Consider the following 26,232-nt stretch of genomic DNA (forward strand, 5'->3'; position numbering starts at 1 on the left):
TGCCTATTGACGCAAGGGAACAAGCCTGAACGATTACAGGATTCCCACAGCGAGCTTTGTCACTAGGCGCAACACCAGAACAGACACCATTTTATTATATAAAAACTTACTAAGCTACTGATTATTAGTCATGAATCAATTCCATGTTTAACTATTACTTAACTATTTGTTCAATCATGATTTAATAATCAGTTTTAATAACACTTCTTCCCCAAGGCATATCCTAATATCAATATGCTAGGTGTGAGCTGTAGGGGGTGCAATTTTTATAATGATGGATGGGGCTGTCTTTCTTGTCTCCATAATGGGGATCTTAATTCAAAAATTAATCAATGTATTAATCAATCAACTTTTCAATACACTTTCATAACAAATTCCATTGGTTTTAATGTTATTCCTAAATGTAATTGCAAGTGAAAGCAGTGTCGGAGTACCGCTGGCCATTTGCTGCCATTGAATCAATGTAGCAGGAGGCAGCCCATTAACAGATCTATGAAGCAGCATGTAGGGTATTGAGGGAGTCCTACATAGTTTTTAGGAGACAGAACCGGCAGTCCCAAAAGAGACAAAAATTGCTTTCAATTGCAATTACATTTACAAAGAATTTTCAAATCAATATAAATGTACATTGGAAAGTTACTTAGAATTACAGAATCTTCCACCAAGCATAACTATTGTGGCTGTGCCTCTGCCAGGAATGAAAATCTAAATCTATTCATTTCTATATCTGCAGACAGAATAACTAAGCAACTGTGTCAGCCTTGCACAGGCTACCAGAAGTGCCTCAATGAGGTGTTACATTGTAAAGGTGAGTTGTGTTCTCTTTTGGGTCTTGGTAGGGTTCTGGCTGGGCCGATAATCAGTCAGCGCTTGAGAGGAACAAATTCATGTTTATTGCAATATTTGTATCTTATAGATCAGGATCTCCGAGTTGCTGAAGGAGAAGACCTAAAGTTTGACTGCAACGTGAATTTTCTTAACAGCGTTGATGAAAAATTTGAATTTGTTTTAGAAAAGGTAAATTGCCCCAGTTCTCTTTATACTGATTAATCAATTCATTTCTCACATTGGAGGGTAAGGAAGGGAGAAAATAAGGGGAAAAATAAAGTGTAAATAACTGAACCTCTAAGCTTTTACACAATAAGCCAGACACAGTGTTCAAAGTGATTGTAGTGATTGTGGCCCCTTGTAGTCAGTTCAGTTATTTAGTTTGCCAGTTTGTTTAGGAATACTGATATTTGTCACTATCATATAACATGGTTTTATTTTTTGTTTTGTAGAGAGAAGAATTGGACGTCTCACCCACGCAGACCGCCAACAAACCGGACATCCTTTTTCACAAAGCCAACAAGGATGTTTCAGGCCGTTACAGCTGTACGGCAAAGGCCAAAGATGCAATGTTTCCAATAAGCAGATTTTACAGTAAAAGTATTTATTATTAAATAGCACTGATTCAACCATGTGTATCTGTCTGTGGGTAGATAAAATGGGAATAAGTACAGCATTCAGGGTATTAAACACTGACCCAACATTTTGGTCCCATCTCAGATTTTCTTAAGAATTGCAGGCATAGTGAGGAGTACAGACATCTTATCTTATCACACAATATTTTTCTCAATAAGAAGTGTATTTTCTAAAATATATAATTGTTTATATTGTTATTTAGGAAGCCTGATCTAATACGCAGTATAACAAATATTCATCTTTGTTTCTCATGTGCAGTTGTGAGCCCACGGAAACCTGAATTTCTGGGCTCATCAGTTCCATCTCCTGCTGGAGATAGGAAATATAAATTTAAAGATATTCGGTTGGCCAAGATAATGGTGATAAGTGGCACTGTAACCTGCTTGGCCATTACTGCATCGATAATGACCTGCATATGGTAGTGTGCTTTAATTAACATTGGGAATTAATGCCTGTGGCACATGGAATGATTTTCAAGCATTCCTCCTATTTTTAATACTTAAAACTCAGCTTCTAAATATCCCAAATCACCCCTTCCCATTTTATTCCATGGTAGGGCCTGAAAATACCAGCATTGGCCCCTAAGATGTGATTGTCACATGAGAAATGTTCACAGTCAGCTGAGGAGGGCCAAGCTGGTGCTTTCATGCAATTCCTATTAAACACAAAGGGGGGCAGGAGAGAATGTTGTAATGTCATGCCATGGTGGACAATATTCCTCACATTCTTCCAGTGTGCCATAGGTCTAAGAGACAGATAAGATAATAACCCTACTAGGTTGTATGTGTAAAGCTTTAGAGTAACTTCAGCATATTAATGATGGACCCAAGGGAATAAAGTTTGATTAAATCCTGAATAAACCAAAGCTTTCCAGGCTTACTAGAATTGAGCTTTAAGGGGAGCTGCGAGAAATAAGGTTAGACCCCCTGGAAGAAGCCTCACATGATTTTTGATGTTTCAGTTTATATATAAGAGAAAGCCACAGAGCAGAAGAGGCTCGTGCCCAGAAGAAACCAACGGTACTGGAAGAAGTGAAGATCTCCATGGATAGTGAGAAGCCAGAAACTAGAGAAAAGGCAACACAAACAGATGTCTGAGGGCAACAGATATTCCGTCCCTCTATGGCTGTACCCCAACGTCATTCTGTTACGTGTATCAGCGCAGGTTAAATGCCACAGAAACCTTGATCCTATTCTGCCCTGAATACTTACACAGCGCTCCCTCTTTACACCCCCTTATTCTAACACTCAGTTGGTGAGGAAGGGCGACCGAGGGATGGTGGGCGGGTTGGGGGTATATATGGTCTATGCTTCATATCTCCGCTTCAAAACCTCACATAGTAGGCAACATGCCCTAAAACCTCCTGTCTGTATTCAGCAATGTCCTAGTCTTTAGGTCACAACTTTATTGCTCATGTATGAAGCTCCAGTTATGGCGGCCTATCCCAAAAGCCTGTCCATATGTTCTTATAAAGCAGGCTCTGCTCACTGTCAAATGATACAAAACAAGTCTACACTTACATGTTAAATGCTGGGTCCATACATTAGTGTTTGGGTACTGATGCTATTAAAACAGGAAAACTTCAATATGATCTATAGTGCTCTTGGGTAGTTGGGGAAACATTGTTGCGTTGTTATTGCAAACACTGTGTTACTGGGATTGTTTTTGCAGCACTGTTTAGTTATTATACCCCAGCAGTGGCTGGGTTACCCCTCTGTAGGCAGCTTAGCATTAGAGCCAAGATAAGAGGCAAGTCTGCAGATAGGGAGAGAGGTTTCTGGGCAGGGAGCGTGTGGGGCCTACATTTTCTAATTGGACCAGTGTGGTTAGTGGAGTACCGCAGGGGTCAGTCCTTGGGCCTTTGCTTTTTAACTTGTTTATTAATGACCTGGAGGTGGGCATAGAGAGTACTGTTTCTATTTTTGCTGATGACACTAAATTGTGCAAAACTATAAGTTCCATGCAGGATGCTGCCGCTTTGCAGAGCGATTTGACAAAATTAGATAACTGGGCAGCAAACTGGAAATTGAGGTTCAATGTTGATAAGTGCAAAGTTATGCACTTTGGTAGGAATAATATAAACGCAAACTATCTACTGAATGGTAGTGTGTTGGGGGTATCCTTAATGGAGAAGGATCTAGGGGTTTTTGTTGATAACAAGTTGTCTAATGCCAGGCAGTGTCATTCTGTGGCTACTAAAGCAAATAAAGTGCTGTCTTGTATAAAAAAGGGCATTGACTCAAGGGATGAGAACATAATTTTGCCCCTTTATAGGTCCCTGGTAAGGCCTCACCTTGAGTATGCAGTGCAGTTTTGGGCTCCAGTCCTTAAGAAGGATATTAATGAGCTGGAGAAAGTGCAGAGACGTGCAACTAAACTGGTTAAGGGGATGGAAGATTTTAACTATGAGGTTAGACTGTCAGGGTTGGGGTTGTTTTCTCTGGAAAAGAGGCGCTTGCGAGGGGACATGATTACTCTGTACAAGTACATTAGAGGGGATTATAGGCAGTTGGGGGATGTTCTTTTTTCCCATAAAAACAATCAACGCACCAGAGGTCACCCCTTTAGATTAGAGGAAAGGAGCTTCCATTTGAAGCAGCGTAGGTGGTTTTTCACGGTGAGGGCAGTGAGGTTGGGGAATGCCCTTCCTAGTGATGTGGTAATGGCAGATTCTGTTAATGCCTTTAAGAGGGGCCTGGATGAGTTCTTGATCAATCAGAATATCCAAGGCTATTGTGATACTAATATCTACAGTTAGTACTAGTGGTTGTATATATAGTGTATGTATGTGAGTGTATAGATTGGTAGGTGTGGGTTAGGTGTGCTGGGTTTACTTGGATGGGTTGAACTTGATGGACACTGGTCTTTTTTCAACCCTATGTAACTATGTAACTATGTAACTATATCAGTATGGAGATTGTGTGACCTTTGTGCAACATTACAGTTCCGGGGTCACTTGTTATTAACCAATGGCTGAAATCTGAGCTGGCTGCTGATGGGAAGCCAAATCTGAAAAGCCCCTTGTCTAACCTTTAAGCATTTGCTGGAGATAAATATGGCTCATCCAAGGTTCTGCACAAACCTAAAATAAAAAGGGGTTTCCCTCAATAAAATAGCAGTTGCTGCTTAAAAACATTTACAGAGGCTGAACTAACAAAATTATCCTTTATCTGTAAATAAACATTCATGTTATAATGCGGCTGGTGATTTGATAACGTTTATATAATTGGATGCCCTTTATGCCCTCTCTGAGGTCTGTCTCTGGGGCTGTATAACAAAGCGGAATTAGGGCAGGTTTTGTATGGCAGTTGCCTAAATTATTGGGCGAATCAAGGTGTTATGCTCACACAGGGCCCCCCTCAATTGCAGACAACTGTCATGCAGATAAAGGGATGATTCCAATCATTTGGTAGCCCAACTGCAGAGCTAAAAAATATTCAGAATCAGTACATCTGCCATTGTCCTTAAACCCCCTCTATGACTCTAAAAAAGTGCTGTCCTACATCGGTGGACTGAAGGCCGTAATTTTTCTGGCCTACATGGTTGAGGGCTAATAATGGAAGCCAGTTTTGAAAACTCCCCTTTTTTAAACTGCACCCACTTCAAATCACACTCATGTTATCACAAGAGCTTTTAAGACCATAGCGACATTTACGGTGGTAGTGCAGCAAAACCCAAATGGTTGGTGCTCACTGTCGGGATATCATCCTATTCATATGTTATTGTGTCATATTAAGACATGTCCTTAAATCCATATGCCTGCCTTGTGGAAAGCACAGCAACACATAATTACATACCTCCCACAGGCAGAATAGGGCAGGTATAGTATGGCACACACAGGCAGGGTAAGGCAGACAGAGTATGGCACACACAGGCAGCATAGGGCAGGAAGATTATGGCACACACAGGCAGCATAGGGCAGGTAGAGTATGGCACACACAGGCAGCATAGGATAGGCAGAGTATGGCACACACAGGCAGCATAGGGCAGGCAGAGTATGGCACACACAGGCAGCATAGGGCAGGCAAAGTATGGCACACACAGGCAGCATAGGGCAGGCAGAGTATGGCACACACAGGCAGCATAGAGCAGGCAGAGTATGGCACACACAGGCAGCATAGGGCAGGCAGAGTATGGCACACAAAGGCAGCATAGGGCAGGCAGAGTATGGCACACATAGGCAGCAAAGGGCAGGCAGAGTATGGCACACACAGGCGGCAGCATAGGGCAGGCAGAGTATGGCACACACAGGCAGCATAGGGCAGGAAGAGTATGGCACACACAGGCAGCATAGGGCAGGCAGAGTATGGCACACACAGGCAGCATAGGGCAGGCAGAGTATGGCACACACAGGCAGCATAGGACAGGCAGAGTATGGCTCACACAGGCAGCATAGGGCAGGCAGAATATGGCACACACAGGCAGCATAGGGCAGGCAGAGTATGGCAAACACAGGCAGCATAGGGCAGGCAGAGTATGGCACACACAGGCAGCATAGGGCAGGCAGAGTATAGCACATACAGGAAGGATAGGGCAGGCAGAGTATGGCACACACAGGCAGCATAGGGCAGGCAGAGTATGGCACACACAGGCAGCATAGGGCAGACAGAGTATGGCACACAGGCCGCATAGGGCAGGCAGAGTATAGCACATACAGGAAGGATAGGGCAGGCAGAGTATGGCACACACAGGCAGCATAGGGCAGGCAGAGTATAGCACATACAGGAAGGATAGGGCAGGCAGAGTATGGCAAACACAGGCAGCATAGGGCAGGCAGAGTATGGCACACACAGGCAGCATAGGGCAGGCTTAATATGGCACACACAGGCAGGGTAGGGCAGGCAGAGTATGGCACACACAGGAAGCATAGCCAGGCAGAATTTGGCACAGAAAGGCAGCATAGGGCAGGCAGAGTATGGCACACACTGGCAGCATAGGACAAGCAGAGTATGGCACACACAGGCAGAATAGAGTAGGCAGAGTATGGCACACACAGGCAGCATAGGACAGGCAGAGTATGGCACACACAGGCAGAATAGGGCAGGCAGAGTATGGCACACACAGGCAGCATAGGGCAGGCAGAGTATGGCACACACAGGTAACATAGGGCCGGCAGTACATAAACTGACACAATGTTAGCATTGCTCCTACAGTCTGGTGTAAACAATTGAACAATGTGGCCACTTACAGTCTGAGCCTGAGTTGTGAACAATACAGGGACTAAAGAATGTGAACAATGCAGGGGGCCAGTTAATCTCAATACTGATACCAATAAAAGCTTACACAAAGGTAAGCAGTGACAGCAGCCAGGGGCTGCTGTAAGATGCCATAGACAGTCACTATTTATTGGGCTGGTGGGGGCTGTTTGGGCCTTTGTGTACTTGGAATTCCAGGGCCTATTTTGAATCCCATTATAGGCCTTGAAGATATTTTGAAAGAAGTCATTATTCCTTTGTTTTTCAACATGCAGGCCCCATGCTCTTTTGCAGTTAGACACCCACCTGCACAATTATAGAATTTATTATCCTGGAAATTACTCATCCTGGGTATCAAAAGACTCAGAAACCAACAGCTAAAATATAGTAATCTGAAGTTCTGCCCATAGAAATGCTTTCAATCACTGGACGTTTGTATTTAAAGGGAAACTTCAGCCAAACACAACGTAAGCTTTTAAAAAATTAAACATAATTTTAAGCAACTTTGCAATTTACTTCAAATAAAAAATATGCAGCCTTTTCATGATTTTGTAATAATATGGTTTGGAACAGTCCCCTAAGCCCCGCCCCCTGTTCCCCTGCTAGTTCCCTAAGCCCCGCCCCCTGTTCCCCTGCTGATCTGGCTGACTACTTTGTGACTCAAATAAAATGTAACAGTAGTCTCCTGTCCTCAGCCTGCCTTCAGCCTGCACCCTCCCAATCCCACAATTCCCTGCACACGTGATGTCAATAAGGAAAGGAACATCACAGTGCAATGCATTGTGGGTTATGTAGTTCCTGCATGCTGTCTGTAAACTGTGGGGAAGTTATTACAATTTGTAACATCAATGTTTTAGTCCCTCCTCCCCTGCCAGGATTTCAAATGAGGCAGAAAGAGAAAAACTGTTTTGCAGCTGAATTTCAGCATATAAAATGGTATTTGTTCATACTTTCTGAATGAACAGATTACAGTGACAGGTATATTAGGGGTTTCTGTGTTGTGTGGGGCTCTTTAACACATTTTGGTCTGGAAGCCTGAGTTCCCCTTTAATGTACCATCCAACAATACACAGGAAACCCACTGACAGATTTATATTCCCATTGGAACATAAGCTAGGTGTTATCAGAACTCACACCACAAATACCTCTGTGGATCCCCTTACCGAGCCTTATCAAAGCCGCAGCAAGGTCAAGCAGGAACACCAGACTGATAAACAGAGGGGAGATGCAGAACATAATTAAGATATTTGTCTTGTGGTTGAAGAGACTGAATAACTCTCACTAAGCATTGCCACCCAGTGTTTTTCAAACCCAGGACTAATAAAACACTAAATCCAGTATAGTGAGAAGTGCCCATTAATGCTCTAAGGGTCGGCCTAGCAGAAAAAAACTTAGTTGGCACTAAACCTGTTGGGCCCTGCCACTTCAGAAAGATTAAAGCAAAATTAAAAATGGAATGCACAGCCATCTTTAATTTTCATCCCTGGAGGTGTGGTCTAGGTGGGGTGGCTGGGGCAAAGTAAGGAGGGGGGGTGGGCGAGGCAGATCAGGGAGTGGCAGTGGCCCTTAAGTTAGGTATCTGGCTGGCTCTGGGTACCCTGTGCTCTGACAGTGTCCTGGTGAATAACATTCAGGTGAATGGTGGGGTGTTCCTGAATGTTTTACTGATCGTTAGTGATGATTAAAAATTTCCCTATTTCTCCTTTCAACAAAATACGCAAATCAGTGTAAAAACTTGCAAAACGATGACATTTAACCAAATGAATTTTTTCCTCAAGAACGTTCTCACTCCAAATGCACTGAAGTCAATGAGCCTTTCTCACATTTTTTTCCCCAGTGAAACAAAACAGTGAACAAAAGTTCCCCCTTTTTTTGCTATAGTTTATACAGGAGCAGTGGCCAGCTCCATGTTTTGGCTTCTGCCCTTTCTAGCTACAGTCAGGTGATTCCAATGAGCCAATGGAAGGGCAGCTATTTGGGGGTTTTAACCTTGAAAACAAGCATGTTGTAGGTAAAGCTCAGCCCCTTTGTTAAATGTACAATGAAGCAGTAGAATTTTTAATGAATCAGATAAAAGTGAGTGTAGAGGTCCCCATACACGGGCCGATAGAAGCTGCGGATATCAGTCCCTTGGACCAACTCGGCAGCTTATTGGCCCGTGTAGGGGCAGAAACGAGCGGGCTGGCCGACCGATATCTGGCCTGAAATTGGCCAGATATCGATCGGCCAGGTTAGAAAATCCAGTCGGATCGGGGACCGCATCGGCTCGTTGATGCGATATCCGAACCGACTGCCTCATTGCTGCCTATGTAATCCGGTCGTTTGGCCCCAGGGCCAAACAATCGGATTATTTTTTTTTATAACTTCAAGCTCCCTGATATTGCCCACCCGTAGGTGGGGATATCGGGGGAAGATCCGCTCGCATGGTGATCTTGCCAAGCGAGCGGATCTTACCGTGTATGGGGACCTTTAGACTGGCCAAAGAGGTGACTGACGTAGTTGGGCAGCTTGAATACAGGTCCTTTTCAAAAAATTAGCATATTGTGATAAAGTTCATTATTTTCTGTAATGTACTGATAAACATTAGACTTTCATATATTTTAGATTCATTACACACAACTGAAGTAGTTCAAGCCTTTTCTTGTTTTAATATTGATGATTGTGGCATACAGCTCATGAAAACCCAAAATTCCTATCTCAAAAAATTAGCATATCATGAAAAGGTTCTCTAAACGAGCTATTAACCTAATCATCTGAATCAACTAATTAACTCTAAAAACCTTAAAAAATTCCTGAGGCTTTTAGAAACTCCCAGCCTGGTTCATTACTCAAAACCGCAATCATGGGTAAGACTGCCAACCTGACTGCTGTCCAGAAGGCCATCATTGACACCCTCAAGCAAGAGGGTAAGACACAGAAAGAAATTTCTGAATGAATAGGCTGTTCCCAGATTGCTGTATCAAGGCACCTCAGTGGGAAGTCTGTGGGAAGGAAAAAGTGTGGCAGAAAATGCTGCACAACAAGAAGAGGTGACCCGGCCCTGAGGAAGATTGTGGAGAAGGACCGATTCCTGACCTTGGGGGACCTGCGGAAGCAGTGGACTGAGTCTGGAGTAGAAACATCCAGAGCCACCGTGTACAGGCGTGTGCAGGAAATGGGCTACAGGTGCTGCATTCCCCAGGTCAAGCCACTTTTGAACCAGAAACAGCGGCAGAAGCGCCTGACCTGGGCTACAGAGAAGCAGCACTGGACTGTTGCTCAGTGGTCCAAAGTATGTCATTCGGAAATCAAGGTGCCAGAGTCTGGAGGAAGACTGGGGAGAGGGAAATACCAAAATGCCTGAAGTCCAGTGTCAAGTACCCACAGTCAGTGATGGTCTGGGGTGCCATGTCAGCTGCTGGTGTTGGTCCATTGTGTTTTATCAAGGGCAGGGTCAATGCAGCTAGCTATCAGGAGATTTTGGAGCACTTCATGCTTCCATCTGCTGAAAAGCTTTATGGGAGATGAAGATTTCATTTTTCAGCACAACCTGGCACCTGCTCACAGTGCCAAAACCACTGGTAAATGGTTTACTGACCATGGTATTACTGTGCTCAATTGGCCTGCCAACTCTCCTGACCTGAACCCCATAGAGAATCTGTGGGATATTGTGAAGAGAAAGTTGAGAGACACAAGACCCAACACTCTGGATGAGCTTAAGGCCGCTATTGAAGCATCCTGGGCCTCCATAACACCTGAGCAGTGCCACAGGCTGATTGCCTCCATGCCACGCCACACTGAAGCAGTCATTTCTGCAAAAGGATTCCCGACCAAGTATTGAGTGCATAACTGAACATAATTATTTGAAGGTTGACTTTTTTTGTATTAAAAACACTTTTCTTTTATTGGTCGGATGAAATATGCTAATTTTTTGAGATAGGAATTTTGGGTTTTCATGAGCTGTATGCCACAATCATCAATATTAAAACAAGAAAAGGCTTGAACTACTTCAGTTGTGATGTAATGAATCTAAAATATATGAAAGTCTAATGTTTATCAGTACATTACAGAAAATAATGAACTTTATCACAATATGCTAATTTTTTGAAAAGGACCTGTATATTGCAATATATGGACAAACAATCCCTGTTGGGAGGGCATTTCCTAGAAGCTTAATGCACAGAATGGCTTATGTGCTATATATATTGACAAGTCTGAGGGTGATAATGTGAAGGTAATACAGAGTGTGAGCAGCCATCTATCTGCTTTCCATAGCAGCCGCCCAGGCCGGCAGTTAGCTGATGGGTTGTGAATGATTTATGGGAAACATGTTTGATGGTGCTCTGTTATCTGTAATGTGGATTCAGGGAAGTCAGCTGATATATAGCGAGCAGACTGATGAATATTCAGAGAGAGTCGCACAGCTGGAGGCATGACAGCAAGGGAATTGTGTGTATGAGCGACAATCACATACATGGAACTCTAGCAATGATCTCCTGTATGTACTTGTATGAAGTAAAGGTGCTGAATACGGGTGGGGGGGAGAAGAGAACAACAGTCAAAAATAAGGAATAAGTTAAGGCAAAGAAGGGTCTTTTTCTGATCAACTGGGGGCTTTCATGGATCCCACAAAGGCTCATTCATAGCCAACTAAACAATCCCCATCGCAAACAAATGATACAACAATACAATCATGTTCTGTTTTCACTTGAGTTGGCTGCAGAATTGCTGTAGAAGAATGATAGGTATAGAATGATATATCTTCTCTGTAAAGCGTTGCAGAAATGTGTCAGCGCTATATTAATAAATAAAGTACTTATTTACTGGGCTATGTCTCATAGGTTAATGTTGAACATGAATCATTCTGGGTGCCGTTCCTTCTAGGGGCCAGAGGGGTTAGGGAAAACAAGAAAGTTATAAGGGGTTGTTCACCTTTGAAATAACCTTTAGTATGATGTATAGAGTGATATCCTAAGCAGACATTTGCAATTGGTCTTCATTTTTTATTATTTTTAGTTTCTTAGTTATTTTATTTTCAGTTCAGGAGCTCTCCAGTTTGGTGTTTCAGCTGCTATTTAGTTGCTAGGGTCCAAGTTACCTTAGCAACCAGGGAGTGGTTTGAATGAGAGACTGGTATATGAATAGGAGAGGGCCTGAATAGGAAAGAAAGTTACAAAAAGTAACAATAACAACAAATTTAGACTCACAGAGCAATAGTGTTTTGGTACATACATACATAAATGCTAGGCCTAGAGCCCACACTACAAACATGCTAGGCCTAGAGCCCACACTACAAACATGCTAGGCCTATAGCTCATGCTACAAACATGCTAGGCCTATAGCCCACACTACAAACATGCTAGGCCTATAGCCCACGCTACAAACATGCTAGGCCTATAGCCCACACTACAAACATGCTAGGCCTATAGCCCACACTACAAACATGCTAGGCCTATAGCCCACACTACAAACATGCTAGGCCTATAGCCCACGCTACAAACATGCTAGGCCTATAGCTCATGCTACAAACATGCTAGGCCTATAGCCCACACTACAAACATGCTAGGCCTATAGCCCACACTACAAACATGCTAGGCCTATAGCTCATGCTACAAACATGCTAGGCCTATAGCCCACACTACAAACATGCTAGGCCTATAGCTCATGCTACAAACATGCTAGGCCTATAGCCCACACTACAAACATGCTAGGCCTATAGCCCACACTACAAACATGCTAGGCCTATAGCTCATGCTACAAACATGCTAGGGCTAGAGCCCACACTACAAACATGCTAGGCCTATAGCCCACACTACAAACATGCTAGGCCTATAGCCCACACTACAAACATGCTAGGCCTATAGCCCACACTACAAACATGCTAGGCCTATAGCCCATGCTACAAACATGCTAGGCCTAGAGCCCACACTACAAACATGCTAGGCCTATAGCCCATGCTACAAACATGCTAGGCCTATAGCCCATGCTACAAACATGCTAGGCCTATAGCCCACACTACAAACATGCTAGGCCTATAGCCCATGCTACAAACATGCTAGGCCTATAGCCCATGCTACAAACATGCTAGGCCTATAGCCCATGCTACAAACATGCTAGGCCTATAGCCCATGCTACAAACATGCTAGGCCTATAGCCCATGCTACAAACATGCTAGGCCTATAGCCCATGCTACAAACATGCTAGGCCTATAGCCCATGCTACAAACATGCTAGGCATTGAGGGACCTGTTGAAGAGGCAATCATTACAAGAACATAATGGTGAGCACATAGAAATAAGATGCACAGCGTGGGGCACAGGAGTTGGGAACTCCTTTGGATATGAGAATCTGCAGCTTATATGTTTTCCTGATAATGAATTTATACATTACTTCAGTGAAGTGAAGGATAAAGTGGAAAGTAAGAAATATTAATAGTATCTGTAACCCTATTCTGGCTAATAATTGCCAGTACCGGCTAGTAGGTATGAGCACGGGCACATGTGACTCCAACACACAGGCTGGGCCTTCGCAAAACGGAAGAATTACACTTGAGAGGTGTTGCAGAACTACAACTCTCTACTGCCACAACGTGTATACTAGTAATTATGGACGCCAGAGGTTCTTTTGCATTGAACTAGAACTTGGTTTATTAATGGTACACAGCATATGCAGGGTTAATACTCACAGCTTTGAGGTAGAATAGCACATAAATGTCAAATGCAGTTGCAGATAGCAAGAATAGTATGGCACCACTGTGGAGATAGGTATAGGGGATAGCCAGGAGTCCCAAAGGTAGTGTCTGCTTTATCTGGACCGGATCCCTACAGCGACGGTGGTTCAGGGGTTAATAACAGCCTAAATCCTATGTCTGACACTGCGGTCCCTACAGTAAGGCAGCAGAGCCTTGGGTGTACTAAACCCTCTATAGTCTCCTATGTGGGAGCGTATAGCTGCTCATACTAAATAGCCCTGAACTAAGTCACACTCCTAAAGCGTGCTATAACAGAGTCTAACCTGCAAATGACTACACCTCATTCACGGGGTCCCTGATCCCCGACTTAGAATCACTAGATGGATTGGCTTCCTCTAGGGCACAGACTTCTGGGCCCAGTTGAGAACCCAGGCTCGATGTGCAACCTGTTCTGAAGGATAGGAATGCCAAAGAGGAAGTGTCCACACCCTGCAAATCACTATATTACAGTGTGCAGGAAGTGGTCATCCTAACTAAGGGCCAATAAGTGCATAGTGACACATAACTAAAGTGGCAACATTACAATCTGCTCAGTAACAGCAGATAGCACAGTGTAGGGCTAAAGCCATAGGGAGCTTAGTTCCTATGGGTCCCTACATATCAGTTAGGGAAAATGAGTTGCATGGCCTTAGATTTTTAACCCTGCCCCAGAGTATGTGAGGCCTTAGAATGAAGCTGCATAAGGGGTCACTTACATTGCCTTGGGTAAGCTGTGCTTTGCTGCTCATGCTGGATTGGTCACTCTGGGCATTGTGCCTAACCAACTAAGTAGAAAGGGTACCCAAATTTAAAAAAATAAACAACTAAATTCCACGCTTTACATTACATTTCAGAACATTTCCACAATCCACTGAAATTCTGCCAACTCCCTGAAAGACATACCGCCTTTACGGTTTGTGAATTGGACCTTTATGTCTCCAGCTCCCCTGCACCACAGAGCCCCTGATTACACTTCCCCCGTCGGTCCCCCCTCATAGTGACCCTATATACTAGTCATCATATAGGGCCCTATAATATATTTCTCTATTGGATATCAGATATAGGCAGATACGTTAAGACCCCAAGGCTGGCACGAACAAGTACTAAAGACCACAAAGGAAGTTGGCACCGGGAATAGACATAATAGTCTGAAATCCAGTGGTGTGGTATTAGAAGGGTTGAGCAAACTCAAAGTTCAGGCATCAGACAAGCAATAACCAGGACAGACACAAGCAAAGCAAAGGGTAGAAGCTAAGGGATGAGAATTAAGTACACTAGGAGACAATCTAGGACGATCTAGGAAATTCATGGGCTTGGAACTACAGTAGGACATTGAATCAACACAAGGGGGTATTTTGTTTGGAATCTGGCATCAAGCTGTGTTGCAACGACACCACATGTCATATTGGCTTGAAGTCCATCTCATCAAGGGTGCTGGGAAGTGGGTACATGACCAGAGCTCCTTGCTCATCCATAGAAAGCTATCCAGACTGTTGGTTCTGAAGGAATAGCATTAGAACTGCAGAACGTATTAAAAAACAGAAAAAAGGGACACCGTTTCAGTTGATCCTTAATTAGACGCCAATCAACTGCCTAAAATGCACGCCATCAACACCCTTCCTCCCCCCTCAGAACAAAATGCCCGACGCACGTTTTGCTCTGTCAATTCAGAGCTTTGTCAAAAGCTTGCAAAATGCCCAACGCGCGTTTCGCTCCATATCTTTATGTGGAAGGTGCAACTCTCCCCTTTTCTACATATTTTTTGCCAAAACGCATAAAAATGATGAATGGTGATTGGTCACACGTGCCCTAATCCTCAAGCTACTGTTCTGCTGGGAATACAATGCTGATTGTAGTTTAGAATTGTGTGTATCAATTGTACCCCGATTCATTGCATATCCGATTGTCTCAATGCATGTACATAAGAGTCTATCTGTGGCCTTTTGTATGCACACGCTTGTGGGGGTGGGGATGAGGGGCGAAGAGAACAACGGTCAAAAATAAGAGCAAAATAGTGGGAGAGAAAGGGGATTTTCTATCAATCAGGGGCTTTCATGTATCCTACAAAGGGTCTTTCATAGTCTCATAAAAATCCCCGTCAAAAACAAATGATACAACAATACAATCACAATCTGTTTTCATTTGGTCACACACTTTGGCATTTAAAAAATACTATTCCTAATGTGCTAATATCTCATAGGTTATCATTACTGTACTGGGCACCATGCCCCATAGAGCGTGCATCTAACTGCATGGGTAACTTACAGACAACAGTGCTTAGTCTGTGCCCTGCTAAACTCAATCATTTCCCTTCTTGCACCATCAGGGCTAGACTCTGGGCTGCCAGGGTTACAGGAAATCTCGGTTAAATTCAATCAGCATTTAGTGGTGGTCCACCTTTGGGTTAACTTTTCTTTGCAAGTTTTTAATTGGTGTTAATTTTTTATAGTTTTTGAATCATGTGCCTTCTTCTTCTGCCTCTTTCCAAGCTTTGAAATGGAGCCACTGACCCCGGCAGCCAAAACGATATTGCTCTGCAAGACTACAATTTTATTGAATTTTTTTGTTATTGTTACATTTTATTTCCCATCTTTCTCTTCAGTCCCCCTCCAATTGATATTTCCATCTCTCATTGAGCCACTCCCTGGTGGCTAGCTTATATTGGACCCTAGCAACCAGATAGCTGCTAAAATTTCAAACTGGAGAGCTACTAAACAAAAAGCTAAAGTATTCAAAAACCACAAAAACAATTACAATACCCGTTGAAAATTGTCCCAGCGTATCAGTGTCTGCATCACTCTAAAAGTCAAATGCCCTACATGTACATCTATATGATGTTTAGATTGTAAAGGTCCCCATACACGGGCCGATTGTAGCTACCGATATCGGTCCCTAGGACTGATTCGGCAGCTTATCGGCCCCTGTAGGGGCAGAAACAAGGGGCCTGGCCGTCCGATATCTGGCCTGAAATTGGCCAGATATCGATTGGGCAGGTTAAAAGATTCAGTTGGATCGGGGACCGCATCGGCTCGTTGATGCGGTCCCCGAACCGACTGCCCCATAGCCGCCAATATAATTCGATCGTTTGGCCCCAAGCGAGCAAATATTAACGTGTATGGGGACCTTTAGCTTTTTTTGGACAGGGTCCTTTTTACCGCTTATAAGTTGAATGTATACACTCACAGAGCTGTCAACTTTTCACTTTGGGCACGGGGGGAAGGACTGCAAACTTTTTTTGATACATGGAAGTGACGCCACTCACAATCGCAAAACCGGCGCTGAAAAATTCTACCCGTGCGTGCGTAAATGCATCACATGACGTCACCAAACTCTTCCTGCGCACGGGGGGGTTAACAGTTCTGCATTTATTGTACAGTGCTGCAGAATATGTTGGCACCAAGAAATCTATTTTATCTCTATTTTTTTAATATTCTTTTCCTTTACAGAAATCGCAGCAATCACTCAAGCTCACAAACTGGAGATGGTTTCTCCTCCCCCCCCCCCTCTATTTATGATAGATGGGAGGGTGTGCATTACAGGCAGTTACTTTCACTTTCTCTTTTTCTCAGCAGCAGTCTATCCACAGGCAGATACAAGGACTGCTGTGGAACAGGGGTGCCCCTCCAGGACTGTCATTGCAAATATACCCCCATTAGGAAGGTCTCACCACGTGTGCAACGCCCATGTACCATCTGAGCTTAGTCCCAGGCTGGGGAATTCCTGCTGGGTAGGTGAGTGGGTTTCAGGCTGCAGCGCTTTGCCTTTAAATAAGCCTCATCTGGGGATATTGCAACTACTCACAAGTGATGCTCAGGAGCTGATGCACAGCAGAGAGGATTGTGATGCGACTATAAGCACCGGCGCCCCATTACGCAGAAACCCTGGTGGGGTAAGTTTCCTTCTCTCCTTTTACTAAGGGGCAGGGTAGAGTATTTTGTTTATTGCCAGACTCTTACAGATTGCATATAGCTGGCTAAAGCTGAGATTCTAGTCTCTTATTCTGAGCAGCCATACATGAAAAATAGCTGTGCTCATACACCAGGACCATCCACAGGAGTCAATTAAAATCCAATTTTATTCTCTCATTTAAAAGAACAAAGCCTAACTAGTTTCGTGCACAGGCGCACCTAATCATAGGCATTTCTTTTTCTGAGCAGGCATAATGCTTTGAGCCAGCCCTGTTACTCACGCACTGACTGTCAAATTGTGACCCCCTGTGGCTGTTTCTAAGCTGCTCAGTCACAAAACAAAAACTGTAGTACCGTGTTAGCCAGTGTCAAAAATAATAATAAAAAAACAACAAAACACAAATACAAGAGTATTGTAGAAATTGGCTAGCCTGATGAAGGGGCCTTAGAGCTCCGAAAGCTTGCAATGTATTTTTATTGTTAGCCAATAGAGGTATCATTTCTACAATACTCTTGTATTTGTGTTTTGTTGTTTTTTTATTATTATTTTATGCTGCTCAGTGAAATAGAAGCTGGGACTTTAGTCAGTACTGCCGGGGCAATAGAGAGTACACCGTGCAGTTCAACTTGGCAGCCCCTGTGGGTGCAGGGTGTAATGTGATATTTCTTCAACCAGAGCACCCTGTGGGTGCAAGGAGCAAAGAAGCACTCGGCGCAAATACAGAACAGTGCCAATAGGTGCAAGTACCTTCATAAGAAGGATTTATTTGGCTGCCTCTTTGCCCGCAGTGCCATGCATAGCAACCGTAAATGAGCCCATGTTTCTACAGTCCCAAGCCTCAGCTTCATTGGGCACTTAGGACACTTACACCACTAGGAGCATAGTCAGCAAGTGTATGCACTATTGTGTCTATTCTGCTACATTTCATTAAGCATTGATATAGAGCCAACATGTGCCGTAGCAGTGGAGACAATAACATTAGGGCTGGTGATGGGATACAGACAGCATCGGGGCAGTAGGGGTGCAGAGTTTTGTTACATGCAGTTAGTGTTAATCAAGTATTACAGATAGCTGTTGGAAGTAAAGTTACACATTCTACCTCCTGGTTTCTACACATTCAAAACAAAGCCCTCTGTATAAACAAACTCCATCCCCTCCCACAAAACCTGCCTCAGATACCAATATATTAATGCCCTTACCCCATTACTGTTCCAACAAACAATGCCCTGCTTATCACTTACTCCATGATAACAGCAGTAATAACAACTTCAATTAACCCCTTTCTTGTCACAGCGATACCTTAAAGTACATCTATGTTTCTAGCAAGGGTTAAGTAGAATGCTTCATACAAATGCTGTCTCTTCCTCAGGTGTCTCAGCTGCTGGTTCTTACTGAAAACTAATAAAAAGAAAAATCCTTGCCTGCCCTTTGACCAGTACTTAATTAATAGCTAGTAGTAAAAAGTATATCCCTTTAAGCAGTGGTTTCCAGGCAGTTCAAGCCCCTCTTGTAGTTCTAATATTATTTGACATGTTTCTATAGTCCCTGAACTAATATTCTCCTTTAGCCTGAAACCTTAAAAAAATAAACAAATCCAAAGTAATTGACTTATATTGCTGCCTCTTATTCCAGTACTGATGTACTAATTGCACTTCCAGGAACTCTATCAGACATCGAGTATAATTGTAAAAACTACATGCCACATGGATAATTGCCTGTCATACAGAATGGCTTGTTAATGATCTGTTGAAATATATTGTTTATAATAATTAGATAAACTGTATATCAAATGCTGTATCTATTCTATTGTTTCGAGGACAGGAGAGTCATTCTATTCAGGGCAGTGCCCCTCTAGTGTATACTAGTTATACAGTATGTAGGATTGTAACTAGCATTAATACTAGCAGTAAAAGAAAGAAAGAGGGCTAGGCTGATGTTCTTCTGGTTAGAAAAAACATTAGAAACCTCAGGTAACTTTTCTCACGCCTTCTCTAACCAGAAGAACATCAGCCCAGCCCTCTTTCTTTCTCCTGACAACTTCCCAGACTGGATCACAGTTGGAAACTGACCAGTAGGTGGCGCTGTTGGGACAAAATTCATTCATATTAACAGTACTTTATGTCTTAATATCTTGGAATTAAAAAAAAAAAGGAATGTAAATTGCTAAAGTGCTTAGACTAGCACCGTCATCAATTTTGCATTCACTTGTTTTAAAGGTTGACTTATCCTTTTAAAGAGAATTTATTACTCATATAAACTGGAAACAATTGGTATGCCTGATCTGTGGCTAGTAGAACCTGATTGACGTTATGGGTATATAGGGCTTTTAGTTTTAATCTATTAAAGCTTATGGCTATGACACACATTAGGGCTCATTTACAACTTGCACTTTTCCTCACAGTGGGTTTCATCTAAAACCACTTCCATTAAAGAAACTTGCATCCAAACGTGCTTCTGTACAGTTGCACTCACCGCTGCTCACCGATGCAGGCAGACTTTAAAAATATTCAGTGCAACTGCGCCTGGTTTGCGTCAAAATGCATGTGTGGTTGCGTCTGTTTTGGCTAACTGGCCAGAACTGATGTAGATGCAGCGCAGTTGCACCAAGCAAATCACTCCTGTGTGCCCACAATATTGCTAGAAACTAGGCAAAAACACTGCATTGTGGGAAAAAAACATGTCAGTTGTGCTCTAAATTGCACACTGCATCAAGGTAAGTGAATGGGCCCTATGGTGCACTGGTTTCTGATACTTTTGGGGCCAAGTAGTGGCAGATTAATTGCTGCCATAAGTAGGGAGGCTCTTGGGAGCAGGCTGTCAAAGCTTTATATGAGAAGGGCTATGGCACTCATGGGGCTGTTCAGCCTGGTTCATTTCACTTTTAGACCTGAAAATTCAGTTCTGAGCATATTCAGGTTTAAAGTAGAAGGAAAGGCTAATAAAGAGTTAATCTCAAGCTGCAGGCATACCTTCAGTTCTCTCAATAGTGCCCTTAAGTCTCCCCATATTTCTCCTGATCAGATGATTAGATGCCTCATAGGAAAAAAAAAAACCGCTGAGCTCTGTAAAGAAAGTTCCCATAATGCCTCACTCCTGCACCGACAACCAGACCCAGACCTCAGTTAGATAGACTATGAGGAAGCTTCCTGCTGATTGGCTCAGATCCACATTCCTAAGGGGGAGGAGGGAGTTCTTAGCATTCTTGAGGGAGGGGGGAGCAGGAGAGGGGAGAGAGGAGAGAGCTGCGTGTCACAGGAAATAAACAGACAAGAAATCCTGTATCTTTTGACAGTGTTTCTGTGAGTGCTTATGGCTGTATTTACATAGATTCTGATAAAGTTTACTTAGTTTTTACCTTCCCTTCTCCTTTAAATGAACCTGTAACTGGATGTTTCATGTATATTAATCAAGGGCAGCTGAATTTGGCAGTTTGGGATGGTTCTCACTTCTCTGCTAGGTCAAAGTGCTAAGGAACATAGGCACAACAATGGAACAATATGTGATTTTACTGTTGAACTTGCCTGTTTACTCTGATGATGATGATTCATTGCCTTAGAATGAGAATTGCCTAGTAGAAGTAAATAAAGGTCCCATTTTCCTCAGGTCACTTAAGGTGAAAGATAAAAAATGTCCGGCATGGCAGATGTCACTTTATAAGGAGTCTTTCATGACTCAAAATGGCAGCTGGATAACTCTGTTTATTCGTTTATCAGATTTATTTATCACTGTTTGTTTCATAATCACACTACAAATGTATCCCACTAAAGGTTTTGCTCAGTATTTTCTGGACTTTTTTGGTTCAAGCCGTCTTTGTGTTCTTGGCCCCCCCCCTTGGCTCATAACAATGTTAAACATGCAGTATAAGGATGCTGTATCGGCCATTTCAGCCATAGTTATTTAGCAAAGTAAATAAATGTACATCCAAATCCCAGCCTGCCCCGAGCCCGCCCAAATCCCCTGTCTGTGCTCTCCTTGTGGCCCACAGATCACCTGCTAAATCACAAAGTTCTCTTCTTATTAGGCCAGTAATGCCATGGCTCTCCCCACTTTGAATTGTTGCCCCACCCCTTACATCATGGACCCGCCTCCTCACTGACCCACCCCCACCCAGCCAGTATTGTAAGTTTGAAAAGGTTGCCACTCTCTCAAATCTCAATCTAAGTGCTGGGCCCCTCTGCCCATGGCTCCAAGCCCCTATATGGGGGCCAGCTGCACAGAACCACCGGCTTAGGCATTATGGCAATAATAATGTCTCGCCTAATGTCTTCCTAATATTTCCATGAAAGCTGATAGCGTAGGGAACGTCTAGCCCTTCATCAACAGTATTTAATACATAGCAGCAAGTTTCCATTCCACTGCTGTGGTTTTAATATAATGTTGATAAAACAAGTTCAATTTTAATTTAATTGTGATTAATTGTAATTAATTGTGACAGCTGAACCCTAATTATTGATAACTGGGAAATTCCAGCCTGACTGCCTGGGCAGTAAATAACCAAAGCGCCAGCAAGTTTCACAGCACTTGACAATAATTCACAACAAACTGGTTTACATAATACCGATAGCATAGGAGGGTCCTGCTCACAGGAGCTTACAATCTAAAGCTCTCCTCTTTCACAAGTCTTTAGGGTTATCCCTTGAAGTCCATCTGCTCTCTGCCTTTCTTATTGATAATGAAGTTATTACAAGCTTGCCCCACTACAATTGGAACTCCGCCTTTATAAGTGTGCCTGTACATGTATGTGTGCAAGTTTGTTTCTTTAAATAAATGAAATTAAAAGGCACATTCTCCAGGTGAAGCCAAGACTAAACTGTCAGATAAAGGACAACAAACTCAGCTGTATATAAACACACAACACATATTATTCCTCCCAATGTTATATGCACACCTCTCACTAATTATTTATAATTACTTTTATTCTATTATATAATGTAGTTTAGCAATGTGTAAAATGCACTCAGTGTGTGTTTAGTTTGTAGGGGCCAAAGTGTCAACCATGAAACTGTTATTATTTTGGGGTCTGTTGTAGGTGGGCAAACATATGTGTTTTGCTACTGTTATACAGAAAGACGCCATTTACTCACTGCTATACTTTTACAAACTTAACTTGTTTATTAATGACCTGGGGGGGGGGCATAGACAGTACTGTTTCTATTTTTTCTTATGATACTAAACTGTGCAAAACTATAAGTTCCATGCAGGATGCTGCCGCTTTGCAGAGCGATTTGTCAAAATTGGAAAACTGGGCAGCAAAATGGAAAATGAGGTTCGGTATGGACAAGTGCAAAGTTATGCACTTTGATTGAAATAATATAAATGCAAGTTATACACTAAATGGTAGTTTGTTGGGGGGATCCTTAATGGAGAAGGAAAGGCTAAGTCACTTGGGGGTGCCAAAATGTTAAGCACCCCCAAGTGACTTAGATCGCTTACCTTGTACCCTGGGCTGGTGCCCCTGTTAGGAGAAAAAAGCACCAGCCCGGGGTACCTGTAGTGAGCGCTTCTTCCTTCCTCTCTCTTCTCCCGGCGAAATCCGTCGGCCGGCGCATGCGCAGTAGAGTAAAAAGCCGACTTTGTTTTTTAAGTTCGGCTTTTCACTCTACTGCGCATGCGCGTGCGGCGCTACAGGAAGGAGGAAGCGCTCGCTGCTACCCCGGGTTGGTGCTGTTCTCTCCGTACAGGGTATGAGGTGAGTGATCTAAGTCACTTGGGGGTGCCTAACATTTTGGCACCCCCAAGTGACTTAGCCTTTCCTTCTCCTTTAATGGAGAAGGATCTGGGTGTTTTTGTAGATAACAAGTTGTCTAATTCCAGGCAGTGTCATTCTGTGGCTACTACAGCAAATAAAGTGCTCTCTTGTATAAAAAAGGGCATTGACTCAAGGGATGAAAACATAATTTTGCCCCTTTATAGGTCCCTGGTAAGGCCTCACCTTGAGTATGCAGTGCAGTTTTGGGCTCCAGTCCTTAAGAAGGATATTAATCCAAATAACATTTTTAATTGATTTACTACATCTGGTACAACACTACAAGGAAGGTGTTATGGCAGGAGACTCAAATATAAGTATAGATCCAGGAATGGATAGATCAAGCCCCCTGATATCTTCCCAAAGACTGCCTCCCTCTACAAACCGAGGGCTTCACGATCTCAAAAAAACGTTAGCAAACCTACAACTTGTGGATATCTGGAGAGAATTACACCCTAGGCAAAAAGACTACACTTTTTATTCAAACCCCCACTCTAGCTACTCTCGAATAGATCATATATGGGTCCCGCAAACCCTACTAGCAAAGGTAGCCTCCTCTAAAATACATACCACACCATGGTCAGACCACTCCCCACTATCATTAGTCCTAAATGATATCTACGACAAACCGCTGACACGAAAATGGAGGCTAAATGACACATTTTTAAAGCTTCCACAGATCCAGCAAGAAATCCAAAACCATTTAAACCAATACTTTAGTGAAAATGAACATAGCGTTCAGTCGAAAGTTACTCTATGAGAGGCACATAAAGTGGTCATGAGAGGACACATTATTAACTCAATAGCACACAAAATTAAACTACAAAACCAACAAACAAAGATTCTTAAAAACAAATTAGAAACCCTAGAAAACCAAAACAAAAAGAAATCTACTCCCACATTAAGAACCCAACTGTCTTGGGGACAGAATTGGACGTCCTTCTTTCTGCTAAAGCAGCTTCCACACTGCAATGGAGATCCCAGAAGTATTATTCATTGAGTAACAAACCTACTACATTACTAGCTAACAAATTAAATAAACCCCTGAACCCAACTTATTCACCCCATAAAATTAGAACATCCCAAGGGGAAATCTCGGGCAACCCAATTAAAATTTTAGAGGAATTTAGTAAATTTTACAAAACCCTTTTTTCCTCTAAACCTGACCTACTTAGAGATAAAGCAGATAAACTTCTAGGATCTATTAACCTCCCTTGCCTAACCGACTCTCAGGCAAACATAATGGAGAGTCCGATTACACAGGAAGAGGTACAATGGGCCATCAAACAGTTAAAAGTATCTAAATCTCCAGGACCCGATGGCTTTTCAGCCCTATATTATAAAAAATTTAATAAAACACTAGTCCCAAATCTAACCAAAACCTTTAATCAAATACCAGATGGAGGAGAATGGGGAAGGGACACCCTCCTGGCTCAAGTCACACCAATTCCCAAGCCAAACACAGATCAGTTGAAGTGTTCAAACTACAGACCCATCTCTATAATGATTATAGACCTGAAACTTATGTCAAAAATCTTAGCCGAAAGGTTAAATTCATTTCTCCCTACAATAATTGATAGAGACCAAGTGGGCTTTGTCCCTAAACGCCAAGCGGCTGATAACATAAGGAGAGCACTTACCTTTATACATAGGATCCAGGAAAAATCAATCCCGGGGTCATTACTATCAATTGATTTAAGTAAAGCCTTCGATTCAGTCTCCTGGCCATATTTACACTACATAATGGAAAAATGGGGCTTCAAACCCAAATTCAGACACACAATTAAAGCTTTATATAACCATCCAACAGCATACGTAAAGTGGGGTCCATATCACTCAAACTCCTTTTCCTTATCTGGAGGTACAAGGCAGGGCTGTCCATTATCCCCAATCCTATTTATCCTCGCCCTGGAACCACTAGCCACATTAATCCGAGAGAATACAGACATCACTGGCCTCTCCCAGAACTCAACGCAGCACAAAGTATGCTTATTTGCAGACGACATTCTCATGCTTATCACGAAACCACTCACCACTCTACCAAATTTAATCAATACCTTCAATAAATTTGCAGAAATATCCGGCCTAAATATTAATTACTCCAAATCCCATGCTTTGAACATTAATCTACCACAAACAACTGTTAAACTCCTTGAATTAAATTTTGACTTCCACTGGCAAACACAACACCTTAAATACTTGGGAATTAACATAACTGCAAATATACAAGATCTATATAAGCATAACTACTCATCCCTCTAGAAAGAACTTACAGAAATGTTAGAAAATTGGTCTAAATATGAGATATCATGGATAGGCCGCATACATGCAACCCGAATGACAATACTACCCAAGGTCTTATATTACTTCAGAACTTTGCCGATATGCATACCAAGGTCAGATATAGATAGATTACAGAATCAGGTAATGAAATTTATATGGAACACCAGACCCCCCAGGGTATCTAAAGCAACAATGTTATCATCCAGATTAAAAGGAGGTTTAGGGGTTCCAGACTTTGGAAAATATTACCAAGCTGCCCAGTTATCTACCATCCCATTACTATTTGCAAACCCACCTCCAAAGTGGGTAATGATGGCAGAGGCGGAGACCCTACCGATTAAACTGGCAGCGACCCCATGGACCCCATATGTTTTAAGACCCAATAATCTTACCCCAATGCTGGAACAAGCTCTGAATATCTGGGACAAAGTAAAATACAAAACCAAATTGCTATCTCCGCATTTCCCAGCATCTCCCTTACTGGGCAATCCGGAATTTCCCCCAGGTCTAGAGGGAAAACCATTCCAATGGTGGGAAAACAGAGGTGTTAAATTTATAAAACAAGTATACGGTCTCTCAGGACCACTAAAATGGGAGAGATTTCAGCAACAATATGCGGCCCCCCAGGCTGAAACATTTCGCTACTTGCAAGTACTACATTATTTGAAATCAAAATATAATGGATCTAACACACCCCCATCTTCATATCTGGAAAGTATTCGTATTAGTTACCCCTACTCCAGAGGAGTGCTTTCAAAGCTCTACCAAATATTACTAGAGGTGTACTCCCCACCCAATTTACCCTATATGAAGGCCTGGGAGGGGGACCTGGGGTATCAATTAAATGAGGACACATGGTTAAAGGTATGGGACTCAACAGCAGAGATCAATACATCTCTGCTGGAAGCAGGATATAAAGTCCTGCTA

General features: G+C 42.8%; 3 protein-coding genes across 5 annotated transcripts in view; 2 read left to right on the forward strand and 1 right to left on the reverse strand.

Annotated features, from left to right (window-relative positions):
• Positions 1-1,634, forward strand: part of LOC116412377 — a 30,269-nt gene extending 28,635 nt beyond the window's left edge. The window contains exons 2-3 of the mRNA XM_031906544.1: positions 734-1,017; positions 1,281-1,634. Coding sequence (XP_031762404.1) covers positions 734-1,017; positions 1,281-1,442 — 446 coding nt within the window. The 3' untranslated portion in view covers positions 1,443-1,634. The remainder of the gene's footprint in view (positions 1-733; positions 1,018-1,280) is intronic.
• pih1d1 (PIH1 domain containing 1) overlaps positions 1-26,232 on the reverse strand; it is a 506,577-nt gene that overhangs the window by 86,167 nt on the left and 394,178 nt on the right. The window lies entirely within an intron of this gene.
• flt3lg (fms related receptor tyrosine kinase 3 ligand) overlaps positions 16,920-26,232 on the forward strand; it is a 43,435-nt gene continuing 34,122 nt past the window's right edge. For both annotated transcript variants that reach the window (XM_018095517.2, XM_012967488.2), the window contains exon 1: positions 16,920-17,256. The gene's annotated coding sequence lies outside the window, so the exon portion shown is untranslated. The remainder of the gene's footprint in view (positions 17,257-26,232) is intronic.

The sequence above is a fragment of the Xenopus tropicalis genome, chromosome 7 (genome assembly GCF_000004195.4).
Source record: "Xenopus tropicalis strain Nigerian chromosome 7, UCB_Xtro_10.0, whole genome shotgun sequence".
Lineage (NCBI taxonomy): Eukaryota > Metazoa > Chordata > Amphibia > Anura > Pipidae > Xenopus > Xenopus tropicalis.